At 30.9% G+C, this 21,279-nt stretch overlaps 1 protein-coding gene and 1 long non-coding RNA gene across 2 annotated transcripts; one reads left to right on the forward strand and one right to left on the reverse strand.

Annotated features, from left to right (window-relative positions):
- Positions 1 to 226: 226 nt before the first annotated feature.
- Positions 227 to 4,110, reverse strand: LOC111198090 (BEL1-like homeodomain protein 1). Its single transcript, XM_048775521.1, has 7 exons — positions 4,052 to 4,110; positions 3,839 to 3,918; positions 3,703 to 3,751; positions 2,556 to 3,426; positions 1,606 to 1,994; positions 1,462 to 1,522; positions 227 to 1,293 (listed from the first exon to the last, which is right to left on the reverse strand). Exons 4-7 carry the CDS (start codon positions 3,357 to 3,359, stop codon positions 532 to 534), a joined length of 2,016 nt encoding a protein of 671 aa, XP_048631478.1. The 5' UTR covers positions 3,360 to 3,426; positions 3,703 to 3,751; positions 3,839 to 3,918; positions 4,052 to 4,110; the 3' UTR covers positions 227 to 531.
- Positions 4,111 to 8,184: 4,074 nt separating this feature from the next.
- On the forward strand, positions 8,185 to 9,565 carry LOC125606516. The gene is made up of 2 exons (XR_007337824.1): positions 8,185 to 8,764; positions 9,160 to 9,565. It is a non-coding gene; the product is annotated as an uncharacterized LOC125606516 (long non-coding RNA).
- Positions 9,566 to 21,279: the final 11,714 nt, after the last annotated feature.

Below are 21,279 nucleotides of genomic sequence, written 5' to 3' on the forward strand. Positions count from 1 at the left end.
AAAAAACAATAAAAAGTGGAAGACATTTCTGAACTTAAAAAGTAGAAGATATACCTCGGTGGCTCGGTTGCTAGAGGCAAAATCCGAACATCGGATGCCAAAACAGAAAACACAGGCATAGAGATGCCGGCTAAACAAGCAAGAAAACCCTTTCTCTCTCCAAAATTGAGGAGATGGAAGAAAGAGAGGTGTTGTATACTATTACTATATAGTTATGCATATTGGATAACTCAGATCACTATCTTATTATTACAGTGAAAGAAAAGGATAAAAATGTATCTTTGGTATACACCCAAAAGCAAGCTATTACACGTAACTAATCCCATATACATACAATCCTATTCATCCCCCAATAGAAACCAAAACAAAAACAAAAACAAAAATTCGAAATCGATATACAACCGTCGACCATATGTAATCAAAGACTAAAATTAAAATTTGTTCTTTGTTATGGTTCAATGGTATAAGAAAACTATATACTAATTCAATTACTAAAAACGTATAATAACCTTGTTTAGTTGCTCTTGGCTTTTAAGCAACGAAGTCAGGCAATAACTGAGCCACATATCTCTTCTGGTTCTGTATGTTCATCCCATTATAAGCCGCAGCTGCTGCGGCTGATGAATGTGCGGTTGCGGCTGAGCCGCTGCCACCATTTATGGCTGAGTTTCCATATTCCTCTGTTTCTCCTATTTTCACACTTCTCCCTATCTGAATTCCATGATGGGTCTGCATGAAACCCTGATGGTGCGTGGATGACAAGCTATCACAATGAGGTAACCCTAACGTGAGAGACACGCCATTGTTGTTTCCTGAGAACCTCTGTGTTAAAAGCTCCTGGTCCGAGACAGCCACATTAAATCTTGACATCTCATCCATTTGGTATTGTCCAAAGCTCCCCATGAAAGGGTATCCACCGTCTGATCTAATCCCTTGCCGTTCTTCTAGAATTTTCATCTTCTCGTTCAAGCTGAAACCCTCATTTATAGGCTGCATCATTGTGCCGTCGCTTGTTCTTAGCCTCTTGGGACTTTCTTGCATTCCAGTGACGCCTTCTAAGTCACCGTTGTGACTGGGATTCAGATGGTAATTGTCGAGGCCTCCTCCTCCCATGGGGATCTTCTCTTGGTTACTAGTTGACTTAGAAGCAGAATCATCGATGTTCTCTTCCAAATTTGGCGTCTTCTCCATGGATCCCATGTTCTTTCCTTGCTCCTTCATTTCCTCCGCGTACATCTCTTCCACCATCGGTTTCCATAGCCGAACCCTCGCGTTTATGAACCAGTTCGACACCTAATAAGAAAGAAAATAAATCAAGCCGGTTAAGGGCACATATTTTTCTTTTTTTTTTGAAAAAAACCATGTAAATTATTGGTATTGAGTTCCCAAAATTTTGGAACCGGCTAGAAATACGTATCCTTAATTCACACAATACACAAGAATCATTTGAAGCGGACGTACCTGGCTCCGAGTGAGTCCTGTTTGCTTGGCTAGCATGTGCTTGTCCGAATCCTTAGGGTATCTAATGTAAACAAAGGCAAGACTTAATGTGTGTTCAAGTGAAAGTAATGGATGTGTATATAGATGTAATGGGAGGTTACTTACGGGTGAAGAAAGTGTTCGAAAAGCCATGCACGGAGGACTGAGACGGCTCGTTCGGGGAGACCACGTTGAGGTCTCCATGCATTATTAGAAGGATGCTGAATCATTCCAAGTTGCTGAAGAGCTCTCTGCTGTCTCAAGTGATGGTCTACGAACTTGAGCCTCGACCCTTCAAACCTCCCGACACCGGACACAGAATCTTCCTCCCCAAGACTCTTGTTGGCCGCTTTTATCTGACCAGCGATCGCCTCTTTCAAGCACCGGAACTGTCTTGATATTGTCTTCAGTGCGAGGGAGGTGTATGACTTGGCAGAACCTATCCCTGCCGCTTGTTCGAACGATGAGATTACCATCTGCATCTGTTGGTGATACTGTCTGTATCTCTGCTCCACCTTTTCATTTCCCAAGCAATAACGTCAAATGAGGCTTATGAATTACAATAATTGATAGCTGTGTCTATATATATCATCAATAATCTTTCCAAAAATAACAAAGAGAGAAAGCGAACTATAATTAATACTCTCTACGAAATAAAAATGTTTCAAAATATAACATGTTTTCACATTTTGAGGTGAATGTGTTAGCTTTATTGAAAACTATATAGTTACAATTTGCATATTGTTTTGTAATTGGTTGACTTGTTTTAACTTTATATTTTCAATGATGTTTTTTACATAAAAGTAATTTTAATGTGTTTTTGGCTAAAACATCTTGTAATTTGAAGCAGATGGAGTATTCATCAATCTATGTGACAAATTAATGAGGAGAGAGATGAGCTCTATATGATTGGTTATTTGAGAAAACTCAAAAATATAGTATAAATATAATATGAAGCTAAAATGGCTGAAAATCTTAACTATAACTTTTTCGAAGTCCACTTCATGTGTGATAAGAGAGCACTAGATGGTATATAATACGTATACCGGTATATGTAGTGGTGCTGTTGTTGTTACCTCGTGAAGCATACTACTCAACTTTGCTTTCTTCATTTGTATTTCTTGCCTCTCCGCCGTTCCTAGCTCCACCGTACGTTTACCCGAAGCTTCTCCTCCGCCATCAGAACCTTCTCTGGCGCCGGTGGAGGATTCTCCGACAGCTTTAGTATCAGTCACACTTGTCCCTTTCTTCGATGAGAATAGTTGGGACTTAGTGTTGATGTCATTAGAATCAGCCTTGACTACTTCGTCTAGAAGCTCTTGCGCTGCCTTCAGGTACTTGGAGCTTACAAGATTCGCTACACCGTTTGTTACTCCCGATGCTGTAGAGCCTGATCCGACCCGGATATCTTCTCCGGGTCCTGACCCGAACCCTACATGATGGAGAGTCTGGCGATGTTGCTGCTGCTGCTGTTGAGACGAGAGAGTCAAAGAAAGGCCTCGTTGCGCGCGTGGAGTCTCACACGCGGCTTGATGATGAGTGGGATCCACTTGGTGGCTGCCGTATAAACTGTACTGCACGCGCGGAGGGTATCCGTGAAGTACAGAGATGTTGTCGGCGGCTGTAATGGAAGCAGCTTCATGGCCAGAGAGTGGTATGCCGACGAACTGCTGGTTCGCGTTTTGCGGAGGCGCGCGTGAGTCTAGGAAGACGAAATTGTTGTTGTTTGTGTTGTTGTTGTTGTTGTTGCTATTGTTTGAGTCGTCTTCTTGTTGAGTGTATGGTACGTAAGTCGTTGGATTCATGAGGATCAACGTCTGTAAACCACCGTCAGTTCCGGCTGAGATCTCCGGTGGATTGCCGTGGAAGTAAGCAGCCATCGAATTATATACTCTTACGTTATTCACAAATGAAACTGTATAGTTTTCTTGATTTTTGTTCACCAAGCTGATTGATCATAGAAACAAACAAAGAAAGACAAAACAAAAAAACACTATAAGTTCATATAGATCCCTATATCATAAAGTTAAAGAAAGAAAAAATTGTTGATGACATCAATAACAAGAAGAAAAAAAAACGAATTGTGGAGTACGAGAGAAAGATCGAAGGATATGTAAATGAAGACATAATCATGATTGAAAATAAAATAATAAAATAATAGAGTAAAAGGCAAAATTGATAGAAAATGAATTATTATTATAAGAGAAAAGAAAGATGAAGAACCTGGATTGATAGAGATCTGATGATGCACGTGTTTCATGATCATCTCAAGCTGCAAAAGGAAAGATACATTAGACAATTCCTATCAAAGAGAAAGAGGGAGAGAGACAGACTCACTCACACACACGAATTTACATACCTATGTTTGTGGAGTTGTGTGTATGATTGCTATGTGAGTTTGGTCTCTGTGTCAGACTCAAAGATCTCTGCAACTCTTTTCTAGCTCAAAGGGGAAATATAAAATACATTTAAAAAGCTGAGAAATATATTTATATATATATAGTCTCTTATACGTAGTATATAACAAAAAGATGAATATTTATTATATTTAGAGAGAGAGGATAAAAGATACCCATCTTTTCCTTCACTCATTAATCTTCCCACAGTACGCCACCATTTTCCTTTCACTTTCTATTTTCTTCTTCTTTTGTTTTATGGTCGGTATAAATATATCCTATTACCAAAGCGTATTTTTTTGTAACATTATTACCAAAGCATATTTTGTTTCTTTCATTTAATGACGATATTATTTTTATATTTAATACATGAACCCACTGTGTAATTTATACTGTAGTATAGTCGGAACTTGAATTTCAAGTCATATTGATACCTGATACTTCTTTTTGCTAAATTGTAAATATTATTACTTGAATGAAGGTTTGGTGACTACATGGTTGAACCAAGATCTGCTTAAGAAAGCCAGTCTGTTTTTAAGGGCTCCAAAAATATTAAAAAACCCATAAGAAATCGAGATTAAATCTGAAGCAAACCAATATTGATACTGATACTTGCAACCACAATTAAACTTTTGCTGTGTTTACGATTCTTACGTTCACCACCAGCTAATATTATATGATTTGAAAGATTAAAAATGGACATTCCAACCATATTGGAATTTATTTTTAGATATCAAAATTTAATTAATAAGTAATATGTAAGTTTCCTCACACTTGACGAATAGATCGGCGAGTATAAAATTTTCCTAGTTTACAAGTTAAAATATATAACAGGATATAAAATAATTTATTTAATAAATTGCCTGCTTACATGTATCTATTTTTTACGCCTTTACTTAATGTTTTCCAAAAAAACTCTACAATACTATACTCCCTCCGTTTTTCAATATAAGTCGTTTTAGAAAAACTTTTTTGCTCCAAATTATATGTCGTTTTCAGTTTTCTATGTAACATTTATTAATAATTAATGTTATCTGATCAATGATAATATACCTTCTATTTTTCTATTGGTTGAATTATGGTTATGTAAATAATTAATGATGTTTTTGTTTCGAAAATATAAACAATTAATGATTTTCTAAATCTATGTGCATAGCTTTAAAATGATTTATATTAAAAAACGGAGAGAGTATGTTGTAATAACAGTCACGTGATTCAGAATGATTACACTGTCTAGCACGTTGATAAAAAAAATCCATTATAATTACTATGCATATATACCATACTAAAACAAAAGTGATAAAACTGTATCAATACATTTATTTTTAAATACTTCTATTAGAGCATCTCCAAAAGATATTCTATAACTTCAAATACAAAGTTTTTTGCTCTCTAAAAAGGAATTTCAAAACTTTAAATTTAAAGTTTTGAAAAGTAAAACTCTATATTTGAAGTTTCACTACCCAAAATTTCAAATTTGAAGTTTCATATTTTTATTTGCATTTTGGTCCCTACAATCACAAATCATCTTTATGATTCATAAAGATTTTATTGTTTATTGTTTTAATCCTTAAAAAATTTATATCTGATATATATTTTAATTTTTCTTTACAGATTTTAAATTTTACACATAAAATTAAATATAACTTTAAAATAAGATTTTAAATTTGATTTAGACAACAATAATATACAAAAGAAACTTAACAATTTTTTTTTAAAAAAAATTACATGAAGACATAACTTTTACACAAATTTAAATATTACAACAACACTAATAGTTATGTAAGTTTGATCTGGAACCTTCAAAATTTTCAAATATTGTCCACATTTTTTTGTTATACTGAAGATGGTTATTGTTGTTTTTGATGTCCTTTGAATATATTCACGGGTATTAATATCATAAAAAAAAATTAGTCTTTTAGCAATATTTTATGTTTCTCTTTTACTTTTTTGTTCCAATCTTATGTATTTACAAGTATCAATATCATCCGATTTTAACAACTTTTAGCTCGCAATCTACAAAGTAAAAATGAGGAGAATCATTTTTACTTCAAAATGCACTAATAGATTATACATGCATTACGAAAATCATTTTATGGAATAATATGGTATTTTGTTTGAAGTTTAATATTAATTAAGTTATTTTTATTTAAATTTTTATAGAATATTTTATTTATTAATATTATTGTAATATGTTAATATATGTGCTAGTTATTTACAAAAGTTTTATGAATTCAAATCAGTTATGACAAATATAAGGTCCATATCATAAAATACAAATAGTTTTAAAGTTGAGTTTGAAGTTTTGCTTTTGGAGAAAAACACCTTTAAACTTCAAATATAGAGTTTTAGAAACTTCAAAATAGAGTTTTTTTTTTGGAGATATTCTAAATGCTGATATTCAAATTGACATCCAGACCAACGGATAATAATTTTTAAATTCAAATATTTCAGCTTCATATATATCTTATAAGGATTTAAGAAATTCGTGCACTTGCGAATGGATAAAACACAGAGGAACTTGTATGATATGACTTTAGCCATTTTATGGATTGACTAGGTAATGAACCCCACATATCCTTACAACCAAACACTCTGATTTAGCTATTTATACTCCATACAATTTTATAGTGATATATATGTCGTGTCCAATTTAGAATCATACAATTTTCTTATTTTAACATTATATTTATGCCTATCCCACACGCATCTCAATCCAAATATTTCTTTATTGATATAACTAACTACAATCATGAACATAAAGTATTCTTGAGATTAATATACTTCAGTCTTTTATCATCTATTAACTTCAGACTCACTCTAGATGGCAAATAAATTTGACCGATTGGGATTTTACCAAGAATAAGACCCAAAATTTTTAAAAGTTATGTTGCCAAGTTCTTATAAAAAAAACATATGATCAACTGCACAGAAAAAATGTGTTTCTTTAAGGAAAAAAAAACTATGTGTGTCATTGATCATACTTTTAAAAACGCGTAAACACTTTGATACTTTTCTAAGAACACTTTTCTGCGCATTCTATATAACACCAAAAATTCCAATTTATATGTTTTGAAAAAATAAATAGATTAAGATTTAAAGGTATGACCTAATAGGGAGAAAAAATCAACGAGCAAAATTTTATTTTCTTACTTTAGACACTGCAAGGATAATGTTTTATTTTTATGTCCTTAACTGTTTTGGGTAAGTAAAAATTAACCTTGCTTTAACTTTTACTTATATTCGGCTCCATCTCTTTATTTTCTAACTATTTTAACTAAATTGAGAGTCTCCGCCAAACGCTAATAATAATATAGATAAATCAGTAGTATACTGATATTTTAAAACATTAGAGAAATTGGAAAACTTATACGAAAAAGTGCAGTGTGTCAGAAGATCCAAACAGCACAAAAACGAGGAAACGTCTCCTTCTGCAGAAAACCTACAATATTTAATTACACAAAATATAAATAATTGAGGAAGAAAGGAAGAAAGAAGATGATAACGATAATGATAATGATAATGAAAGAACGGGTCCCATACTCACATTATATGTACAGGTGTAATTTGATGATTTAGCCGATAAATTTAATTACTTTTTGAGTTTATGAGAAATTTGAATATCTTTTTATTTTGATTAAGGCTTCGAATGGTAACTAGTTTCCCACCCCACCCCGCAATTAACAGTAATAAAAATCTCTATATATACTCTATATCTATATATTTTTATAACTGTTAGAACCGCACCGCAATTAAACCGCTTGTCCCACACCGCTCAATCCGCAATCACCATCCGGATTCGGAGCCTAAGTTCTATCATCTTACTACAATTTGTTAACATTATTTTATTACAATTTGAACTAACTAATTCGTAGAGATGTCAGATGTTTATTCATTATATATGTAACTTTTTCTGCAAGATGTTTAATTGGTTACAAGACAAGATAATCAAATCCATTGTCCACGTTCACAATAAAACCCACTACATTATTGTTGTGCACACGTAACTTTCATTCTTGATATATCAACAATTTACTGCAAGTGAAAGCTTATCATCTGTGAAAGGAAATGCTTATTTCCCAAACTAAAACTGTACAACCTTTAGAATGAAAAGGATGTTTTATTATAATTACTAAACTCTCACGCTTCGTATATGCACTTGACTCTACCAACGCACTATCATATTCAGTCCTATACACCTTAGCAAGTTAACAATAAAATCATAGATATGTGTATATATATATATAACAAGTTTATTTTTGGATTCAATCTTTATTTAATATATATTATATCATTCTTCAAATATTTTTTTCCGAGAGATGTCAAACATAAAGTATCCACCTGAGTCATATAGGATGTAGTCGAGTGGTTAGGGGAGGACGCCAACACATTTCAGATCGATTTATCTGCTGTTGAAAACTAAGTCACATTGTTTTTAGATACATAAACAGATTTGGGTCCCGACCTATTTACAAACCCAAAGAAAGAGTTTATCTATGGATTAGTCTGAGCTCACTCATAGTCTGAAATAGAGATGGGCGTAAATAACTGTAACTGAAATCGAGACTTTAACCCGAACCGAAATAACGGGTTTGGATCGGTAACGGGACCATGAAGAAACACCGAATGGATCCTTATATTATGGCTTTCGGATACCGTTCGGTTCGGTTGTAAACCGAGATCCGAACCAAGCACCCGATTAAACTGGCTCTATATAATGAATGTACATATACTTTCCTCCGTCACCTGTTCTGATAATTTCCTTGTGCGACCAAACCCTAATTCCAAAAAAGCGTTTTTGATTCACTCTTTTAATCACCAACTGAAAACCATAAATCTCTTTGTTTCTTCGTCTTGCTCCATCTGAGAATTTGAAGAATCAGTCACATGTTTGTTTTTTTTCTTCTGCACTTCTTCTTTTTCAGATTTTCTAAAAAAATTGACTATAGATTTGAAATCAACATTGAACTTCTTATATTTGCATGTCTTAAGATTCCTTTTTTCATTAATTCGTATTATATTTGTATTTCTCTGTTTCGTTTTTTTATTGTTCTCTGTAAATTATTGTTCTATTCTTCACTTACATTGTTATATGTTTACAGATGGAATACGAAAAAATTGATTTGTTATGAATAGATGTTTACCAAAAAAATTCTTATCAATGTTTGTGTTCGGATTTGATAGGATTGTTAAGTTACTTTCGGTTTAGTTTAGTTACATTCGAGTTTTTTGGATACAAAACCCGGATCTGAATTGAATCCATTTTATCTTTGGGTTTATGCAGATTTTGATTTCTTCACGTGTACTGAACCGAACCCGGTTAGTTCCGAACGTCCATGCCTAGTCTGAAGATACCCAAGTTAACAAAAAAAAATATTTCTAAAACATACCACCAATATATATTATCGACTTCGAGATTTCAATGACGCTGCATGTCAGTCTTGTTTTGCTGTGTTTGATGATGATTTACTATTTTAATCTAATTTGAGATCGAAAATAGTCATTGGTTTAATCATTGATCTTCTCCAATAAATTCTCAGTTAATGTACTTGTTACCATATTTTATTGCGTGTCTCTGAAAGGACTGCAAAACTGTAGTCACATCCAGATGTGTACATACGATGTTAAAAATATTAAAAGTAACTTTAAAAAATATATGTTCAATAAAAAAACTTTTTCAAAATATGAAAAACGATCAAAATATCTAATTAAATCATTTGAAGATCCATGGAGTAAATAAATAGAAGATCGTACTATATTGTGTAACGCTTTATGCTCTAACCCCGATTTAATTTGATAATTCCAATTTTTCTTAATAAATAACCAATAAAGTTGATTTGATTTTGAGTTTTAATTTTTTAAACACTGAATCATTCATTTTTATATAAGTTTATGACTAAACATAGTCGTAGAAACTGATAAACAAATACTGCAGAAACAATTGTACAAAAGAGTTTTAGCACAAAAAAAAAAATAGTACAAAAGATAAAAAACATTGATTACCAGAGACTAAAGACATCTCAAACTTCACTCTACTTTCCCTTCTAAATAGAGTTTAGAGTAAAAATACTCCAATGATACTCTATTTTCTACTCTATAATAGTGTAAACCTATTTTTTACTCTATATATATTTTTAATTTTTTTTGTTCATCACCCTATTTTTTACTTTAAAATAGAGTACCATTGGAAAAACATTCAACCTTATTATAGAGTTACTCTATTTTTGAAAAAAAAAATAGATTAAACTACTGGAGATTATCTAAATAGATACCATTAGGTACCACTCAAATAGGAAAAAGTAATAAATCTCAATCTTTCCTGCATGGTGTCTTCGTTGAGGTGAGAGATAAATTGTAACATCGTAAATATGAACGAGAACTCCAAATGTCTGATGGAGCCGGAAAAATTCATCCGAGAACCGGAGATTAGCGACGATCAGCACTATGACCAAGTTGACCGAACCGTTGCACCAATACCAAGAGAAAGCACTCCTCTTAAACACAGTTTCTTCATCACGTGAAGTAACAACAAACAAAGCACATAGACCCGAGCCTGATGAGACAAGTTAGTTTAACCTAATTGACATTTTAAATCTTGGTTATAATATGTAGTAGTATAAATCAAGTAAATAAACTTTTAGTGGCCACTTAATAAACAATAGCTGCAACCTTGGTTTTCTATTTATTTCTTAATGTAAAAGTGATGTTACTTTAAGAAAAAATAGGTTCTAACCCGCCCTGGATATATATTTATTTTACGTATGTACTTAATAATTATTAGATTTTATGCATTATATTTATACATAGTTTATGTTTATATTTATTTAAATTATCTATTCAAATTATTTTTTGATATAAGCAGTAAAAAAAATATAATTGTAATTCAAAATATATTTGCAGCGACAAATACTTTGTAGGTTTTATAGAATAACCCATAAAAGCTGCAATGATAATTTAAAATGCTTAAAATATTGGAGATATTCAAAATATTTAATGGTTTTTCACTCAAATATTTAAACTGGCGTAATTTATGTTAAATTTAGGTATTCGATCATGTATTACAAAATTATGTTATTTGTTATTTTTATTATTGAATTTGAAGAAATTAAAGATATATTTTACTTTTAAAATTTTATATGATTTAAAACGGGTATTCAAAACTAAATTAAACCCATAAAAATATGAACCGAACCAAAATTTATTAATATCCAAATGAGATTTAAATTACTACCTCCAAAAACTTGAAACCTTAATAGAATTAAACCAAAAACTGAATAAATACCTGAAAGTATATATATATATTCTATTATTTACATATTGAAGAATTTTTGATAAGTAATACATATTGGTGATTTTTATCTAAATAACTGTTTACATATTGTATTCTTACAAAATAATACAATAAATTAATTATTAAACCGATTAACCTCAAGCATTAAGTCAATTATGTATTATTTAAAAAGTGTAGATTGTAATGCTATGTTAAATATTATTAGGCATTTTTCTGAAAAATACCAGGTGAAAAAAATAAATCATAGGTTTTAGTAAAACACATTAGAACCTTAGTAGAATAAAATAATTTGACATAAACCGTCCACTAACGTATGTATTCTATTTACCTTCTGTTTTTTTTTGTAACTTAAGCATTCTATTTACCTGTATTATTATCAAGTGCTAATATCATGATAAGATCATTTTATTTGCCTATGTTATTAATCCTACATATAACCATCCACTAATAATTAACTGAGAAAAATGTTTTCCTAAAATTATGGAATTGAAATGGAACTATCGACTAAAATCAATTGAGAGAAGTGGACCCCTGAAATTATGGAACTAAAATAAATGTTAATATTAGTATAAAATGGTTACATAATATATTTAAATAATTATTTAGATGGAGTTATAAAAATAATTAGACTTAATCTATATCAATTGGTCATGTTTCTAATTTAATAGTATTGATACATTTAATTAATAATACATCTGAGCAATTTAATATGTAAGATGGTGTCACACGACCATTGTAGTAGCCAAGAATGGTTCATCAAATTGTTACATTGAGTTTGAACTTTAATTTTTGATTTATAACTTAAGGTTCAAAAACATTCTTTTATTAAAATAAAGAAAAACATACCACTAAACTAAAATATTCATTTGGGCATCCCGTTTTGAATAGTGCATTTAGTTATCCCTATTAAAATAGGTTTGGATATACATTCTTGATTCAGTTAAAGCCATTGAGGCACCCCTAATAATATTTGTTTAGAGCGAAATGCTATTTCGAAGAAGTATAATTAAACAAGACTCTCTCAGTTCACTAAATTTTCTTCGACGATTATTCAAATTTTGACTACACAATGCAGCCAACCAGATGCATCTAATACAAACCTAACAAGTAACAAGTTTACAAACTTACCAAAATGTTGTAGTCTAGTGACTAATAGTATAAAAATAGTTTTTTCGTATTCTGAATTTAAATCACTTTTGGTGCGGAAGATTATTCTTAAATAGCAATATTTAAAACCTGATTTTCGGGTTCAAGTCTAAGATTTGAAATTTCCATTATTATAAAAAAGCAAGTTTACAACCTTGAAATCTCGATCACACATTCTCATATCTAAACGATTTCAAATAAAAAGAGTTTTTTTTGTCATACTAAAAAGAGATTAAAACGAATGTTTCTTTACTACTCTGAACTCATACGTGTTTGTTCCCACGTGCCAAACACTTGAAAACCTTTCTCTTTCAGGATTTGGCTAGTTTTTTCGCTACTACTCATAAACGTAGTTTTACGGGTAATAGCGATTATTGATGTTTAAAACAATCACAAAACACTATAAGCTATTTCAAACCGCTCTAAGCTTCTAAAAAATCAAATTTTGTTTTCCACTAGCGTTTACAGTTACAAACGATTACAAGTGCATAAACATAAAAATATTTTGTAATTCGCATATATATATATATATATACATTTTATATTTCAATTTAAATTCACTATCAATATTATAACTTATATTATACAGTTACATAAATATATAAATAATTTAAAAAAAAAAATTCAAATATAAAAATTCAAAACAAAATTAATGAAAATTATAACTTTCATCTAAAATAGATAAATAAATAAATATACATAATATTTCTATTAAATATATTATATTAATAGTTATTATAGTTTATCATAAAAGTATGTTTTGATATTTTTATAATATTATATCATATTAATGTTTGGTAATTTATTAGTAAACCATTGTCCATCTCATAATCAGTTGTTCATAAATATCTCGCACAATTCTAATCGATATATCAATCATACAAACCGTTTAATAACTTTTGAAACCACAATCATTCAAATATTTAAACTCCCGCAACTAGATCCGCAACTGATGTGTTTCAACCAGCATGTTCTCAATGCAAGAATAAAAATGGAAGCTGTAGAGTTGACGCTTGTGCAGTATTGTATGGAGCCCATACGTGTTGGCTCTTTTCCTCCCTAATATTTCTAATTAACTTCTTAACGTTTTCAATTTAAAAATATTTTAAGCGAAGAAGATTCATCCTCCATAGTGCGTCCCACTGTCCAATCATAAAACTGGACCGTGTGGTTGCACAAATAGTAGGGTCCCGCGTGTCCATTAAGTCTAGAAAGCAGCCAATCATACTCTTGTTACAATGTTCCACGTCTCTCTCTCTCATTCCCCACCTTTAGTCCTTTATACATTTCTTTTTCTCCATTTACTCTAGCAACTCCATTTATTTATATAAATTTCGGTGATCATCGTTTTTCTCCATCTACATAAATGTTTTTGATGTTAATAATCTTTTTTTTTTGAAAAAAGGAAAAATATGATATTTTCCCGTTCATTTTCTTATGATATTTCAGAATTTTAATTTTATACAGCTATATGATCGGAATGTATTTTGAATAAAACCCGCACTAATCTTTGGAGTATATGGAATAATTTTACAAAGGTAAAAAAACCACATTAATATTGTAGATTTTGGATTCGTCTTTTATAAGTACAAGAAAAACACATCAATATTCCAAGACCTGCTGCTCTATCTCCCAGTTTCTATTTGTTTATATAATTTTTCCAGACTAATTAAGATTTGATCTATAAGAACATGAGCATCAAAAGTTTATGGGGGAAGCTCTCACACATCCCAACAAAAAAAATATTATAATAATAGAGTCTAATGAATTCGTCTTGCAGGGGTGCCTCCGGTTTCACGGGCTCCACGCCACGTGGTGGCCCATTATTGGTCCGCATATTTTTTTTAAAAATCAAACAAAAAAAAATTAATAAACAATTATAGTTGTGAATTCCCAAGTTCATTGATGCGCATGCTCTAACTTTGTTCTACAAAAAGAGTTCACCAAAGAAACTAAAGTTATAGCACACAGTTTCTACTAGCAATGGCAACAAAGGAGTTGATGTGGCTTTCTCATATTCTACATGATCTTTGTGTATCATATAGTGCTCATGCTAGTGTGATAATATGGATGCTCTCCATATTGTGAGTAATATATTTCACTAGCTAGATGAATTAATTTGACTACCACGAAATTAGAGATGGTTGAATCAGGGTTTCTTATAAATGTAAGTTCAGACATATCATCAAATCGAGAATATATTATCGAAAACACTCCATCCAACTATTTTCAGAATACACTATGCAAGAGGATATTCACAATTTGTGTTCTTCCTTACTTGAGAAAAAATATCAGATGTATATATCGTTTAATACTAGTTTACTTGTACATATCATTGGATCCAATTTGGTAGAATGGTCAAGTTTTTTTAGCTTAATCATATATAGTTAACATTTGTATTATTCGATGCAGAGATTAATAAAATATTTTTTATATTTCATAAACCTTTTTCTCTAATAAAATCTATTCAAAAACATTATTACTTCACATAGTTTTACTTTATAAGTTCCTGTTGATTTATTTTGTCTTATTTGACTTTTAAAAATTGGTGTACTGGTTTGTTTAAATGTCCTTAACTAGTTATTTTATTTTTAAAAGTGTTTCTTTAACGTAAAAGATAAAAATATACTACTTATAGGTGAAACAGATAAAATATAGTACAATATTTATTTCAAATTTCATAAAAGAGTCAATTTGATTAGTCACAATGATTTACACATCATTCATTCCTAAATATAAGTTTTAGGTAAAATAAACATATTAAAAATATTTTTTTGCATTATTTATTTTATTAAATCTATAAATTAAAAACTACTCAACCAGTTACAAATTAATTTATAAAATACATAGTTTTGATCAAAATATAATTATAAAAACTAACATTTTATATTTTAGTAACGGGTTTGGTCGTTTAATGAACGATGACAGAGACCTGCGTGTATCTCCGACTTTTGTCTTTGTCGGTTTGCTTTTATTGGACACGTGTCAATCTTAGTACCACTCGACGTTGTCCCGCATTTTCTAAACCAATGGTCCAATCTCACCTGGACCCATCCTATTAAATGACGCATCTACCCTCTTACGTAGGCCGTTGATTGATTTAGATCGGAAGGCAGAGATTCGTCCCGACAAGCGCGCGTGGGGTACTATTTATGCATTGCGTGTTAGGAGAGGGCAGTGGCGCGTGACGTAAGGCCTACGCAGTTTCAAAGAGGACAGAAAACATAAAGAGTGATCACTGTGACATCACAGGACTAAAAACTCAATATGTTGGATTTCGCACGCTCTCTCCACCCGCGCGTCTACATCACGACGATAAGTTACCTGCGTTAATTATGGTGAAGATAAGTTTTACACGAAAGTGTGCCTACCACTATAATACGTGTGTATACCATAAACATGCAAAACTAGAACAGCCCATAACCCGACCAAAGAGCCGGTGGACTATTAAAAACATTACAGGAACAATCCAAAGTAGGTGCCTAGCTCCCAATGAGAGTACGACACATAATGGTCACAAGAACCATGACGAGATAATGTTGTGAAAACCCCAATCATAGAGATGGTGGAGCCATGAGGATGTACGGGCAAGTGGCAACCTCTGTAGATATATTACATTTAGAATTGAAGACTAAATACATTGGTCGTAGGTCTATCCCGAACCATAGATTATAATATATAATATTATTATTATCTAATATTGTTATTAATTAAGTATAAACCCAACAAGAGTGGTTGGATAATTAGCTCGTAAAATCTTCCCATTTGTTATTGCTAGAGTTTAAACTTTAAGATAGTAATTGATCGTAAACGATTAACTGCAACAAAAAAAACCCACATATATCAATCTTGTTACGATTAATTGCAAAAACCCAACAAGACTGGTTGGATTCTAAATTTGCATGCTTATAAAACGCAAAATAATTGTTATTCTCTGTGATAATTATAACATTAAAAAGTAATACCACCTGTATATCAATCTGTGAACTCTTTTTAGCAAAAAAAAATAACATATATGTTGTCACAAAGTGCCAAAAGAAATGAAGAATCAGTCATTGTTTCGGCGGCTGTATATGGCAATGAAACTTTGGATTAAAAGAAAAATAGATATGATCACATTTTGTATAATTGAGCGGTCAAAGGGTAGGCAAAGCCTGACTTTTGATTATTGGCTTCCATTCAAACGCAATCCAATCCCTTTTACGAGGCCTACCCGCATCGATCGGGGTAATGTAAAATACCTAAAGAAAAAGAACTTGCACTAGGTTACTCATTATTTGAAAGTGACTGTGAATAATGATTCTTTGTAACAGTGTTAGGAGAAACAAAACGAAATTGGGTGCTCGGATATGTATCTAACCATATTGTGAAAATCCGTTATGGAAAAAATAATAGCAATGCTATACAAAAGTCAATTAGTTAAATGGTTTTTTTTTCGGTTACAAAAGGTTTTGTTTTCTTAAAGTTTGCATACATGTTGTAAAATCTGAATGATTATAAACTTATGTATAATGCGAATTGAGTTGTCCGTCCTCATTAAATGAAAGGCATGTTTAACTCTTGAGAAATTAGGGAAAACCGGAAAAGGGTTGTATAGCGTATCACTTTATCATGGATTCAAGTCTTTAGCAAGAACGCTTCTGGTCTCATCAGAGTCATGGCCACAAAAAAATTCTTAGGAAAAATGAGGTCTACCATAAGCAGCATATATACTTCAACCAAAACATTAAGAAAAATATTTGAATATTTTTCTCTCCACATGCCAACAAAATCTTATATATTTCCTTATTACTATACAACTTAGTCTTTATCTATATGCCTGCATTATTAGACAACATTTATAGGCTGTAACTAGTGACTTATAAAATGAATAAATGAAATGATATAAATAATAATCTATAGAATTTATTTAACGGAATTAGCATTCCACTTATTCTATAATTTTTTTGACGTGGAGTGATTTTTCAAATAAATGTTGTTTGCTAGAATGATATGTATGCAGCTGTTATGATTTTTTTATGATATGCACTGTTAAGATGTCTTTTAAATAATCTTATGCACTGTGGAATGATTTTTCAAATAAATGTATTATTGATGGAATCATTTGTCTTTAGTTGAGAACTTGAGGTGCATAAAAAAAATTGTATGATATATATATTAGAAGAGAAAAGATGCAATTTTCAACTATATTGATATTATTTTTGTTTATGATGATATGATCAAAAGATTCTGAAGATAGATGATACAAACAAAATATATGTTATCTTCTGTTTTTCTGGGTATGTGTATGTATTATAACTGCATGTGCGTGCATATATAAAATAAGAAATATTCATTACTTCACTATCAGAATCATTGTTATACATACCTCTCATGTCAATCTTTTGTTGTGTTTCATTTTATCAAGCACATCACTTAAAATAATACTTAAATTCATAAAGATATGAAACATGAAAATGAACTTTTTCATATCATTAGAAGGATATATAGAACTCGATAAAGAGTATCTAATGAGCAAAAGAAAACTTATCTGATATTTCTATACAAAATACATAAAACATATTTCGTAAAATAGATAATGTATAGTCATGCTGTATTTCACGTGTATACATTGATAGTGGATTATATATATGTATATTTTGGACATTTTATAGTGGGACTATATATTAAAGCAGTGATATTACTTAATGTGGTGCCCATCCTATATATGTAGAAATAGAAAATGCCAAGGTTCACAACTTGTATCTCCTAAAAAAAATATTTTTAAAAAAATAAATAAAAGAAATCTTCTTTTAACAAAATATATAACATAAACCAACTTTTCTAATGTTACAAAAAAAAAAAAATCAACTTTTCAAAATAACCTACTATATGTGATCGTGGGTGCAAGATTATTATTCTCCTTAGACTTTGGATCGGCTCTACTACATTTTCAAATAAAATAAATATAACTACGATAAAGAAGAATCCATTTAGGAAGTTAAAAGGGTTCACTCCCATGAGGAGGAATATGGGATTTTACCGAATTTTCGAAGAGTAAAGTGCTCTTGCTAGGCGTGATATTGCCATCATGTCATAAGACGACAAATGCTAATATATGAGTAGTTCCAAAGTTGTGTATGAAAAGAAATTGGTAAAAATGTTCTTTCGTAAAGAGAATAATTAAAATAGACTTAAAGTAAGAAAACTCGAAAATGAAAACATGAATGGGGAATAGTAGGGATATGGGGCCTTTGCAAGTTTGCAATTACTTTTTTGAAGAGCAAGTTGTAATGTTTTTTTTTATATTTATTTTCTTGTTCAATTATAAGATTCCAACTTTCACATTACTACAACACAGTGTGGTATCCTACATGTCTTTTTTTTTTATCAGTAGTATGAGATTAACAAAAAAATTTGAATAACGTCGAATGCAATGTTTGCAATAAACATATCCTCCCTCCTCTTTCCCCTATATTTTCAGTTGATCGAGATTAAGGCTCACATAAAACAACACATGTCAAGAAAGTGAGTAGCATGTACTAAGTAAACTAAAACCGAAATATATATGTATGATGACAACTAAAGTTGTATTCCCCATTGATGTAACTTGCGCTTCAATGTTTATACACTGTAAAGGGCAAACTTCTTGGGGTCAGCTCTTGAGAGAAAAGTTTATAGTGTCGTACGAATCACAAATTCTAACTATGACAGAAAAGATTATTGCTCTTTAGTCTTTACCTTAAACTTCTTAAGATCTCTAGTCTTATATTTTAGGTAAAATAATCAGTATATATAAAAAATCTTTTACAAATGGGTACACATGTTTTATTGTCCAACCTCATGATATATATATAAACGATTTGGATATGATCTAACTCACAGTTGATGAAAAAAGAAATCATAATAGATATATGGATTAAACACTTAAGACCTACCCTATCCTCCTAAAGGTTTGGTGGACGATTCAAAGATCGATTATGCTGATGTATTGGTCTTTATGGGGCTATTCTAGAATTGTGCTTTTGATCCGTCGCCCCTTTTGCTTGGCATATTTTTTAAGACAAAACAATGCCAGAGGTTTTATATTTGGTCTAAAACGTTACTTCAAGAAAGATGTATTGGGCCTTATTTCCACAGTAGTTGAACAAAGAAGATCTTTGAGTGAATAACCATAATTAGTACTCAGTTTGTTTTTTTTTTTGTTTTTACATCGAGAAAGGAAAAACTTAACAACTAGGTTGCTCTGTTTTGGCCAGCGTAGAAAGCAAGCCAGTAGGGAGCAGAGCTGTCGACTTACTGTGGGTTGATACCTCGTGATCTTCCACGGACGTTCGAGGATCTTGGAATATGAATGATGGAAATTTCCAGGAAGGCCAGTGATAGAGTTTTGATCTCATCAATTTCAGCTGCCATGGAGGGCCAATCTTCTTCACTTTGTATCAGCTTGACAAGTTGCTCACAATCCATTTCAAATTGAATGCTTCTCTTCCTTGTTTTTAAAACTTCCTGCATTGCCCATATAAGACCTTCGGCTTCTGCATGAAGGGAGGATGTTACTCTGGGTAGTTCTCTTGCTCCATACAGCATCGGTTTACCTGCATGCATAAACACAAAACCCAGGCCTGCTCTCTCGTCTTTGTTTATCCAAGATGTGTCGGTTTGACAACTCCACAGTGAAGGAAAACTTATGTGTGGCTGAGGCTGTTCTTCGGTTTGCAGCTCCTCGTCTATCGGGTTTGTTTTTTAAAAAGTGTTACTTACTATTTTTTTCTTGTTACATTAAAAGTATTGTTTTATAAATCAAATATATTTTATACTTATTTTTTGCTAAATATTAACTCTAAACTGAATTAATTTAATAAATAAATTTATTTCTATCTCAAATACTATTAGTCAAATTAATAATTAATGAAAATATAAATTCATTTCAATTGATATATGTAAAAAGTGTCGAAGTGACACTCATTGTAAAACTGGAGAGAATATTTTTTGAACAACCATAAAGAATAATTAAGTGGCACATAAATCAAGCAATAAATTAAGAAGATGATTGACAGTTTGACACAGTGCATACAACACCAAATTTAATATGGCTTCAACATAAATTAGTTATTTAGTTTTACTCAATTTTATGAAACTCTTACAAAATAATTGAATTTTGTTACTAAAGTTATTCTATGCAATCTATATTATTAAAAATATTTTAACGTTAAAATCCTTCAAATAAGTTTGTTTTGAGTAAAAAACCCAAAACTAAGTATTTAAAAAAAACTTGTAATATAACTTTATTTAATGAATTACTCTATCATGTCATAATTAACATTACTACTGGTAAATATTTAGTTTTTGGGTTTCTATATTAAGTAAACATAGATGAGGGGTTTTACCATTAAAAATAAAAAATTCAAAAAAAAATCAATATTTTATAATATTATCTAAAAATTAGTAACTTAAATTTTCAAAATTAGCATTTTTAATTTTTTTTTTGTAAATATATGAGTTTGATGTGTTTTTAACATCAAGATTATATATGTATAAATTAAAAATGTAAAAACTCAGAAAATATAATAAAAATTATCAAAATATCCAAAAAGAGGATTATTAAATTAGTTGAATTTAAGTTTGTGATTGTAGGAGTATGTTCCCAAACACGACGACTTTGTTTCCAAAATGGTGTGGGACGATATTTCGGACGCTGCCACATCTGAAGGCGACTCGTGTTATATTTGTGCTTACGTATTTTAGTTTATTATCGTTTCTTGAATCTCGTTTTTTTACTGGCCGCTATTTAAAATATTGATTCGTAAAAAAGAAGAAGATAGAATCGTGTATTAATGTATTTATATTATTGTCATGTTGCAATATTTTTTTTTAACACTGGTTAATTATATTATCATCATTAGTCAACATTTGACTTAGAGCAGACAACTCAAATCAGAGCTACTTACACCATTTCTACTATCTAATCTTTAAGATAATTGGCTC

Source organism: Brassica napus, chromosome A3 (genome assembly GCF_020379485.1).
Source record: "Brassica napus cultivar Da-Ae chromosome A3, Da-Ae, whole genome shotgun sequence".
NCBI classification, from domain to species: Eukaryota; Viridiplantae; Streptophyta; class Magnoliopsida; order Brassicales; family Brassicaceae; genus Brassica; species Brassica napus.

Excerpts from the sequence above, each read along its gene's own strand:
- LOC111198090 (XM_048775521.1), bottom strand. The coding sequence starts at position 3,359 with ATGGCTGCTTACTTCCACGGCAATCCACCGGAGATCTCAGCCGGAACT. Across the intron at positions 1,523-1,605 it reads TTCGAACACTTTCTTCACCC|ATACCCTAAGGATTCGGACA; the intron begins GTAAGTAACCTC and ends TGTTTACATTAG. Across the intron at positions 1,294-1,461 it reads CAGGACTCACTCGGAGCCAG|GTGTCGAACTGGTTCATAAA; the intron begins GTACGTCCGCTT and ends CTTTCTTATTAG.